This window comes from Plasmodium relictum (genome assembly GCF_900005765.1).
Source record: "Plasmodium relictum strain SGS1 genome assembly, contig: PRELSG_00_v1_122, whole genome shotgun sequence".
In the NCBI taxonomy this organism is placed as follows: domain Eukaryota; phylum Apicomplexa; class Aconoidasida; order Haemosporida; family Plasmodiidae; genus Plasmodium; species Plasmodium relictum.
This window is the reverse complement of record NW_021628725.1, coordinates 7,938-20,220: the sequence shown is the minus strand read 5'-3', so window position 1 is coordinate 20,220 and position 12,283 is coordinate 7,938. Positions and strand designations below refer to the sequence as shown.

Genomic DNA, 12,283 nt, shown 5'->3' with positions numbered 1-12,283 from the left:
TACTTATATATACACGTACAGTAACCTAGCATATTATACTGAAAAAGGTTAATAATAGCCTTTATTAACCAGTTAGTCAGTGCATGGGTACTTGTATATATACGTACAGTAACCTAGCATAGTGTATTGAAAAAGGTTAATAATAGCTTTTATTAACCAGTACTCTAGCAAAATCATTAAACAGGCAATTAATAAATCATATATATGCATTGAATATAGCATAAATATTATACTTTTTCATATATTAAGTTTTTATTTAAGTAAAAACTAATTCTCTTTTTAATTCGAACAAACGTCAACTTAAAAAAAAAATAAATAATTTAATTTTTTTTTTTAACTAGCGTCAGTGCATAGCTGATTTATATTTTCCTGACTGGTAGGTTCATTTTTAATATATATACTTATTTTTATTATATATAATAAGTATATATATTAAACATCCGTATACTTAGTTATGCATGCTCTTTGTTAATTTTTTTTTTCAGTATCCTAGCAAAGTCACTAAACTGGCAATTGATAAATCATTATTCTAATAATTTAAAGAAAATTAAATTTTTATTAATAATTTTTTAATCTTCATTTGATATAATTGAAGCACAAAATAATTTATATAAATGTATTATTTCTGTACTTTTTTTTTTGTTAAAAGAAAAAATTAATACTAATCATATTTAACTTCTGAAGTTTAAAATTTCTATTTATAGCTAAATATACATATAATCTTATTAAAAATAGTATATATAAAATATAAATAAAATATAAAAATAATTATTTCAATAAAATAAAACTTTATATAAAAAAAAAAAAATTTTAGATAATTTAATAAAAAAAATTGCAGAATAAAAACGTTTAAAATATTAAAAAAAAGAAATTATATAACATAAAGATATAATTATTCTAATATATTATATTAAATATTTAATATAATTTAATGATCATAAAATCGTTTACAATATTTAATTAAAAATTAAACAGTTAAATTTTAATAAAAATAAGATATACTACAGTTTATATATAAATTTTAAGTATGGGATTATTAATATCTTCATAAAAAAATATTGTGATAAAAATGAAAAAAAAAATAAAATATAAAGAAAGATATTATTTTTAAACTTATTACAATAATAATATTTTAATATACATTAGATAAAAGGTAAGGTAGTTCATATTTTGCAATAGTCGAAAAATGGAATGTAAATTGGGCACATGCAGCTACTAATGAATTCTTTATAAATAAATATTATAACAATATTTATTAATTATCCGTTCAACGAATTTGTCAGAATATTGAACAAACAAACTAATAAAGATAATTTACATATTTCTCTATTGATTTTATTTATTAAAATTATTTTATTAATGTTACTAATACATATATTTTTTTTTTATAATTTATATAACTGAGCAATTAATGTTTCAGAACTATTTGTTTATTTTAATAAGTGATCACTTTCATTTTTATTAAAAGCTTAAATCCTCATTAAGATTATTGATTATATATAATAATTTATTAAAACAAACAAATAAATATAATTATAGTTGTTAATTGTATTTTAATTTCATTTTAAAATCTTTTTTGTTATGTATCAAAAAAAAAATATTTTTTTTTTTTTAAATTGAGTAGAAATAAATTTAAAAAGAACACATGCGAAAAAAAAAAAAAAAAACGGTCATATATTTTTTTTAACTAGAGAAGTTATGATTTACTATATCCCGTATGAAAACTATTATTATATAAAAAGTTAATATCTTTTAATAAACAAATATATATGAAAATTAAAATTAAAAATTAAAATATATGAATAATACAATTTTTAGCTGTATAAATAAAAGAAAAAATAGATTATATTTTAACCAATGCTATATTAAAAAATAAGAAAATATATAAAAAATTAATAAAAACAATAAACACAATGATATGTAAATTTAAAAAATGAGATCATTACTTCTTTATAAAATTAAAACACAATATTTATGATAAAAAGATAAAATGTAAGATATAATCTCATTAAATACAGTTTATTATGATAATATCAGCATGATGAACATTAATCAAATTATAAATTAATAGTTCAAGTTTAGATATTCTAAGAAAATTGAAATGTAGGTTAGTTACATGAGATCATTAACCATTTTTTTTTAACAAACACTATAATATTGTAATTATTAGTTATAATTATTGTGATTATTTTTAAAATTACTATGAATTAAAAATAACAAAAAGAATGTACGTAAAAACGTAGTTATGAGTTATTAATATCTTAGTAACAGTAAGCAACGAAACTGAAATAAAAATTAAACATATGTAGCTTTATGTGAAATGGAGCAGCCATAATTATTATTCTATAACATAATTTAATACCATGTCAATAACACATATTTATATTATAATATTAAATTTATTTAATGAACGATTTTACCTTAAATGATAATTTGAATAAGAAAAAAAAAATATATTAACTGAAGTCAGTTATTTAGTTAGATTATATTTGTTCTTATTATATTATTCAAACGTTGATAAATATACAAAAAACAGAAATTAATAAATAAACGAAATCGCTGTATACAGCTTTTAATTAATTTACTTTAACTAATGGTAGTGTACTTTCATAGATATTTTTTTTTAATAAATTATTGGTCTCAAAAGTTCTTTACAAAAATAAAATTTAATATCATTTCCTATGTGAACTTTGTAAAATTATAAATATTTTACTTCATATAAAATTAATATATTTATATATATAATTTTTTTTTTTAATCCCCTTTAAGTTAATATAAGAGTATATTTAGCAGTTCTATTTAATCTTATTATGTTTTATTTTTATTGTGTTATGTTCATACAAGTACCTTTACACACAATTACGCTGTTAATTTACAGAATAATAAAAAAAAATAATAGATAACTTTTATTTCATTAACTTTAATTTACAACTGATTTCTAAATTAATTTTTTTTGTGACATCTTTTTTTTTAATTGCAACACTTGATATTTTAAGATAATCATTTTATTATTTACTCTATTTTTTATTTTACACATATTTATACACAAATATTACTTTTCTTTTCTTCTCTTCACTTTTATATATTTATTTTTTCTTTTTTAATCTTTCTGTTCTTTTTCTTTGTGTGTGCATTGTATAACAATGCGTTTATACATTTTAATAGATGCCATATATTTTGAAAATATATGCATGGGTATGTAACTTAGTCATTCTGTATTTATAATCAAACAATTATTATAATTTAAAATTAAAGTTGTATAAAAATAATACCATAAATAAAATACAAAAGAGCATGTTGTATTTATATCTACGTGAAAAACAAATATAATTAATTAACAAAAATATTTTTATATTTCTTTTAAATTTTAGGAAAAGAAAAAAAAATTAAATTTATATAAAATATGGAAAAAAAAAAATTGGGGGTGACCTTTTTAATTACATTATTTACTTTATTTGGTAACCTGATATATATATATATATATATATATATATGCATATGGATATATGTTTATATTTATTTTATATTTTTTAAAAGATAAATATTATATTCGGTGCAATATTCTTTAACTTTTTTTAATATATATAGATATAAGTTATGAGAAAAAAGTTAAAATAACATCAAATGAATTTAAACATAATCAAAACAATTTATTATTTGATTCAAGTTTAGAAGAAGGTAAAGAAATTAAAAATAATATTATTAAAGAATATAATAGCACAAAAAAAAAAAAATTAAAAACTTTTAATTTTCCTAGTGAAAATATTTATAATAAAAAAATTTATAACTTAAGAATTGTAGATGCAAAAGCATCATATTTACCTAAAAAGGTATCATCTGTAAACTTAGATTCTAATGAAAATACAAATCCATCATATTTTGTACATATAAAAAACAGAAGTCCAAATTCATCTAAAACATATAATACTAAAGAAGAAAAAAAAAAGGATAAAGTAAATGGAATCACAAATTCTTTTATTCAAACTGTAAACACACCATCAATTGACATAAATGCTTTGAATGAATACAACACTCTCATTAGAACAATTGAAGAAAAAATTACTATAGCTAAAGATTTATATGTAACTGCAAACTCTTACAATGATTTAATTTTCCATCTTAGTTATAGTAATAAATTAAATTTTGTGAAATATTCGTCACCTAAGATTGCAGATTTTGTTAATTGTGAAAATAATGCTATAAATTTTTATGAAAAAACTAAACAGGATATAAGAAAAAGATTTTATAATTTAATATCACTTCTAGGGGATGATGTAAAAAAGAGTTTATATGAAAGTGAGCTTCATTCGTTTAGAGAGAAAGTAAAAGGGGATCTAGAAACTACAAAGAAATACCATGATAGATGTATAAATAAAGACAGTACTGCTTTTAATTCTGTAAATAATTATATAAAGAAGGAATTTTGTGGTCTCTTTGGATGCAATGGTGTAGAGTGTGATTTATATGGATGTATTAATACAATAAATAATAGATATAAAAAAATCATTGAAGCTTATTTAAATAAATTAAAAGTAAATAAAAAGGCGGATAGCGACTTTTTACAAGAAATTGACGATTTCCTGAATTCTGATAATAAATTACTAAGAATTAAGAACGGAAATATGTGTGAAAAAGAAGTTAAAAATTCTTTAAAGTTATTAATAGAAGAAGTTAGTGATATTAAAGATGTTTATAAGAAGAATGCAGATATTACATATGATTATCTTGATAAGTTAAAAGTTTGTAACAGTCATGCACTTAAAAAAAGTTTTCCCTCATCCTCTATAGCGAAAGAACTTGACTATGTTTCAATTCTAGGTAATGGAATACACCATTATAAAATTTGGAATGATAGATTAAGAAGAAATTTTAATGAATATAAAGGTGAAGTTAATAATCTATTCAAAAAAGAATTAGAAGAACTAGGGGAAAAAATAAAATCATTAGTTTATCCCGAAAGTGTAAAATTAGAAAGTGAAAAAATTGTTTCAGATTCCCGGGAATTATTTAGTAATATTAAGAGTATAATTGATGGAGATATAGGAAACTTAGAATATTTATCACATGGATATAGCAGCTCAGAAATTAGTAGTATCCAAAGTGAACTTAATGCATTATATGCTGAAGTATCTATGCATAATACTAGCATAGAAGAAAAGATGAATTTATCGAACACTAAGCATAGTTCTATTATGTCAAGGTCGTCTGATATAGAATCAATGAAAAGAGAATTACCACTAGATAAAGAAAATAACCTGATTGATATTACAGAAGAGGTTTTAAGTATAAAAAAAAATATTGAAAATATCATAGAATCATCAAGTGATGAACTTGATATATTAAGAGAAAATTATAATCAATTACAAAAATTAGAAAATACAATTAGCGGTTTAAATGAACAAATTAATAAAAAAAAAAGTGATCTACAAAAATTAAAAAAACAAGAAGACGAAAATAAAAAAAATTCTATAGAAGAAATAAAACAATACTTGGAACAAATGAACAACAAAAATAATGATTTGCAGTCAATTATACATTTAAAAAAAAATGAAAATGAAGATCTTAAAATTATTGAAACATTAATAAATGAAACATCCTTTAATGATGAAGAATGCATAAGGGAAAAACAAGAGATAAATGAAAGAATTAATTCAGCTTTAAGATCTTTATTTGATGATGGAAAACTGGAAAAATTATTTGAAGAAATATCACAGTTTATAGATGAAAAAAAATCATTAAACTATGAGGATTACAGTCTAAATAGAATTAATGAGCTTCTGGATGAGGCAACAGAAAAATGCACTAAAATAATTAAAAGTGTAGATAGTGCTTCATTAACTGTAGAAAATGATGTAAAACCTACAAATAACAAAATCACAGAACTTAAAAATCGCATCTTAACTCGATTAATTGAAGATTTGCACAAAAAAATTGAAATATCTTCAAATAATTTTAATAGAATATGGAATTTAGCATCTACAAATATATATAATTATGAAAAGAACAAGGACATATTTAAAAGTTATGAAGATAATATAATGACAAGAAAAGATGAATTTCTGAAAAATTTTTTTGATAAAGATAATGATGTACAACAAGGAACAAATACCTTTCAAAAAACATTAGACCTTGAAAAAACTATTTGTGGTAATAAGAAGGAAATTAAAAAACAAATTAGTGATGAAGAAAATGCTGTGAGTGCTATAAGAGAGCAGTTAGAACAATACAACAAAATAAAATTATACTTTACTATGTATCCAGATACTAGCATTGTTAATAATATTGAAGCTTTGAAAGAACGTATTGACCAGGAAAATATGCACAGTAAATTAAGAGAGCATCAGACGAGGTTTGATGATGCAACTAGCTCAATTGATAGTAGTATTAACCTAATCAATTTTTCAAATACAGTCATTGAATCCTCTAAAATTTTAAATAATATTATAAATGAGTCTAATAAGAATAACTTATTAGTTGATGATTTGAAAAGAAGTGCGAACGCTTTAAGAGATAAACTATCTAGAGAGATTGCTATAATTAATGAAGAAAACTTGATAGAAGAAAATATAAAAACTAAATTTTTAAATAAATTAGAAGAAATGAAAAGAGATATAGAGGATAAAATATATCAAATTAATGATTTTGAGGGAAAATCAAAAGGAATTCTGCAACAATCTAAAACGATAAAAGAAAATGTTCGTAATGCTCTTACTGAAGAATATATAAAAACACTTACAGGAAATATATCAAGCCAAAAAGATCATTTGACAGATATTACAGGAAAAATAAGTGTCATAAAATTAGAAGTTGCATCATTAAATGTAGAAACCAACAATACAATTAATATCCAAATTAATGAAATTTCAAATATAATTCATAATCTTATAATGAAACTAGATCAACAAATTAATGATGAAATACAAAAAAATTTAGATATTTTAGAAAAATCCAAGAAAAATGCTGAAAATTATAATTCCGAAAATGATATAGAAAAAGTTATGAATAAAAATAATAAGGAAATACTAAAAACAACATCACAACTTATTAGAAATCTTATAGATATAATTGAGACACATAAAAATAAATTAATTAGCATTGGAAACGAATCTAAGGAACAAGTAGAAGCATCGAATTACCAAAAACAAAATAATGATAATTTAGAAGAAAAAAAAAGTAATACAAAACAAATTTATGAAAAAATGAAAAATATAATGGAAAAATTAAATACAGCAAAAGATGAATTAAAGCCTTCATTAACAGATATAAATATAAAAATTTTAGAATATAAAAAGATAATGATACATGATGCTATATACCAAATTAGTGATGAGAAAAAGAAGGCTGAAGAAGAAATACAAACTATTAGTTTATATAAAAAAAAAATTGAGCAATTAAAAGAGAATACAGCGAATATCACAGAAAATGAATTGGAAAATTTTAATTATGAAGAATATGTTGAAAATTCTCAGGATAGCCAAAAGAAAATAATAGCATTAGAACAAGAAGCTATAGCAATATATGAACAAATCTCCAATATCGAAATAGAAGATAATATTGATAATATTAAAATAAATATCGAATATAAATTGAAAGATATAAAAAAAAAAAAAAGTGACATCGATCATGCATTAAAAGAAATTAAAAATATGGAAAAAATGTTAATGTCTACAAGATTTAGTAGTATTATGGAAGACATAAAAAAAAATGCACAACAAGCCAAAGCAGAAAAAGAAAATACAAAAGAGAAATTTATAGAAACAGAAAATATAAATAAAGCTACATTAAGTGATATTAAAAAGGCAGAAGAATTAAGAGACTTACTTATAAATAACTTAGATGAAAAATCTATTGATAGAGATATAGAGGAAATTAAGATTATTAAAAATCGTGTTACAACTAATAAAGAAAATATGAACAAGCTTTTAACAAAAGCTGAAGAACATAAAGAAGCTTCAAAAATGTTTCACAACAATATAAGAAGGGGAAAAAATAAAATAGAATACTTAAAGAATCACGATCAATATGAAGAAAAAAAAATAACAGAAGATGTAATAGAAGAAATAGATAAATATGTGAATGAATCTGAAGGATGCTTAAATGATGCAGAAAAACATTTGCTAGGAACCAGCAAAAATTGTGAATTATCTTCACAATACGAACAAAATATGGATAACCTCTTATATAAATCTTTAATTCTAGCGGAAAAAATAAAGATTGAAATGAAAAAAAATGATGCAACAAATATATTTTTAGGAATGAGAGATGATTATGATAATATTCAAAAATTATTAGAAAAATTAAAAAAAAAGTTAAATATACTAAAAGAAGATGTCAATATAGTAGAAGAGTATGAAGTAAATGAAAAGTCTACTGATGCATATTCCCGAATTCAAATTATAAGAACTAATTCAGATAACGTTCTACTGGATATAGATGAAATAAAACAAAGAACACTAGAAATTTTAAATAAATCTGAAAATGAAGTAGACTCAATTTCAACGTATCTTGAAGGAAATGAATATTCACTAAACAATTTAGAGATAGAACAAAATCATTTAAAAAATGTTTCAGAAATTTTGAAAAAAATCGAAAATAAAAAAAACATATTAAACAATGAATCAAGTAAACTAATAGACCTAGAAACTAAGATTAGTAGCATGGAAGATGAAATGGAAATATCTAAAAAATCTTATGAAGAAGGAATTTTGGAAAGGATAAAAAAAATAGCAGATCAAAATAAAGAAGATATGGAATCTTTAAAAAAGTTAATAAATTTAAATATTGATGCCTCAATCATCTTCTTTATGGAATCTCCATCAAAAAAAAATGATATTACACAAATATTTGAAAATGAAAGAATTAAAATGAATACAATAAGTGAATCATTTGATAAATCATATAAAGCTATAGAAAATTTTGCTTTGTATGCTTTAGAATCATCTACAACATACAATGGTATGAAAGAAAAAAAGGAAAAAGCTAAAATAGAAAAAGATAAACTTAAAGGACAAAAGGAAAAAATGGAAAAATTGGTGGATAGTGTTAACAACATTAAAAAGAGTAAAGTTTTAAGATTTATATTTGATATGAAAGAAGAGTTAAATAGGGTTCACGAAAGATCCGAAGAAGAGCACTCTCAAGTAAGAGAATATCTTGAAAGCATTAAACAGAATGTTAAGAATATTACAAATTTAGATGATGTAACTTCTTCATTGAATGAGTTGAATAACGCAAAAATCAAAGATGGTGAAATAAAGAAAAGTAAAATAATACATTGCTCTTATAAAGATAAAGCATATGATATTTACAATGAAATAAATAAAGGAGCAAAATTTATAGATATAAATATAGAAATAGAAAAAAAATTGGAAAATTATGAAAAAATAAGTGATACAAAACAGATTGTTTTAAAAATTCAGAAAAATTCAAACGATATAGATACAAAAGCAGAAGAAAGTGAAAATATCATTATTAAAGCTAATAGTATTTATGAACAAATAAGATTAAGAGACGAATTAAAAAAAAGGATTAAATGTATGATAAATAAAACTGATGATTATTTGGAAAAAATAGAAAGAACAATTGAGAAGTGTAAAAAAATAAATAAAATAAATATTGATGATGAACACTATGATGAAATTTTAAAAAAAGGTGAAGAGTATGAAAATTTAAAAAAACTTTCAAATTCGTATTTAAATGAATTAAGCAAAATGGATAGAGAATTAAAAATTAATATAATAAAAACAGAGCTTGATGATAATAAGAATTCTCTAAATAACTTAGAAGAAACTATTGAAAAATCAAAAGAAGACCAGTCTCCCTTGATAATATTAGAAAAAGCAAAACAAAACATTAATACAATTACTGATGAAATAAATGATAGATATAATAGCGTTATAAACGTTGATACATCTTTAAATGAATTACTAGAACTAGGAAAAAGTTATAAATTATTTTTAAAATCCTTGTTGATTACGACTATTAATGCTAAAATATCAAAAGAAATGCTAATTATTCAAAAAAAAAAAAAAGATTCTACATCATGTGTAGAATATATCAAAAATAGCTGCAACTTTATAACTAACGATATTGATGACTTAAACAAAAGTTATAATACAAATGCCATAAGTAGTTATGAGTCGATAAACGTTGAAGATGCATATAATTTTTCAGAAGAATTTAAAAGAAAAGAAAAAGAAGCAATGGAATCAATTAGTGTTATTCAGAATTTATCTCTAGAAGTAGACGATAATAAAAATATAAATGAAATAGATGAACTTTTAAGGGAATTAAAACGTCTTTATAAAAAATTTAAAGAAGAAAAAATATACATAAATGATATTTATAGAAATATCAGTAATACTAAACTGAAAGAAATGGAAAAGATTGCTGAAAAATTTATTGATATAGCAAAAATACATGAAAATATTGTAGAGAGTCAAAAACATAAATTTTTAAGCAATAAAAATATATTAAAAGAAATTGAAGATTTTATAAAGAAAAAGGAACAAGAAATACTCACTGAGAGCAAAAATTCAGATTTTTTTCAAAAAACTAATAATATATATGAAGAGATTACATATGAATCCAAAAAAATAAGTGAAATAGAACATGTTAATAATAATGAAAACAGTAAAATGATAATGTATGCAGAAAAAATTTCTTATTTAATAGAAAGAACAAAATCTTTATTGAGAGATATAGATCTTTATCAAAATGAAAATGATTATGACTTATCAAAAGAAGTAAACGAAAAGATATTAGAAGAAATTAATGAGAAAAAAAGAATAATTAAGAAAAAAACAAGTGAATCAAAAGAAATTTTTGAGAATATAAAAAATAATATACAGATAAATAAAGAACTTTTTCATGAAATAAGTTATAGTCTTCTTTTTATTCAAGGTATTATAAAAAATTTAAATGAAATAAAAATAAATTATCAAAAAAAATCGACTAAGAAAGATGAGAAAAACGACACAGAAAATCATTTGAATGAAATAATAAAGAAAGAAAGTACAAATATTTCAATAAATAATAATATTAACAGGAATATTCTTTATGATAAAAGCAATCAAAAATCAAATGAAAAGGATAATAAAAGTAAAAAAAATAATTTTGGTAGTGAAGCAGTCAAAATCGCAGGAGGAATATTTGGTGGTTTATTGATATGTTCTTGTATTTTTATTTTTATTACATATAATAATGGGGAATCGGAAAAGGATAACGAAGAGAATAAAATATTTAAAGAATATGAAAATAATAATTTACATGATATATGTAAGGCAGATGAAGTTATGGAAGTATCCTTCTTTGAAGAAGAAAATTTTTAACAAAAAAATTTCAATTTTTTTTTCATTTTATATGCTTTAATAAATTTTTATGCAATATTTTAAACTATTTTTTTCGTTATTATTTGTTGTAATTATTTCATATTTATATTTTACCTTTTTTTTTTTTTTCATTACTTTCATTATAAACTAGTTTAGGAATTTTGAAAAAAAAAAATTTTATACATTATTTTATTCCATACATATAAAAAACTACACTTACGTTATATATACTATTTTAATGATTTATTAATTGGCCATTCAGAGATTTTTGCAGTTGATTTATTAAGTAGGTGCTTAAATACTTTTGTAGTAGTTTAAACAGTCAATTTAATGGAGTATGTAGAGAAATGTCCACTTCTTTTATTTACTAAAATATCTGTTATTATAAATATTAATTTATTTCTTATAAATTATGTTAAATTTAACGCAAATTTTATTTTATTTTTAATATAAAGATTTACTAATATATTTTTTTAATTATTTATCGTTTAATATGTACTTTACTAGTTATCTCTCATTTATGTTAATATGTGTGCCATATAATTGTCATTCGCTACACAGAAAAAACAAATTATTTTATCTATTTTTTTTTAAGAACATCAAAAAAAAAATATTATGCACGTATATATTTATATATAGGTTAATAATAGATATTATTAACCTTTTATAATACAATGTTCTGTTAATAATATGTAAAATAGTGAATTAACTAGGTATATTCTCTCTCTAATTTATTTACTAATGGTCATTTAATGACTTTTCTAGATTGTTAAAAAATCAAGTAAATTAATTGTTTTAGAAGCATTTATTTAATTAAAAAAAAATTCAACCTTTATTTTTATTAAAAATTTATATCTTCATTAAGAAAATTGATTGTATAAAATAATTAATTAAAAGAAACAAATAAATTTAATTATAGTTATTAAATCATTTAAAAATACATAAAAATTAAA

General features: G+C 20.7%; 1 protein-coding gene across 1 annotated transcript; it reads left to right on the top strand.

The window, feature by feature from the left end:
- Positions 1-3,165: 3,165 nt before the first annotated feature.
- Positions 3,166-11,330, top strand: PRELSG_0013400 (reticulocyte binding protein, putative; the record flags this gene model as incomplete). The annotated part of the gene is made up of 2 exons (XM_028676645.1): positions 3,166-3,199; positions 3,589-11,330. 2 exons carry the CDS (start codon positions 3,166-3,168, stop codon positions 11,328-11,330), a joined length of 7,776 nt encoding a protein of 2,591 aa, XP_028531250.1.
- Positions 11,331-12,283: the final 953 nt, after the last annotated feature.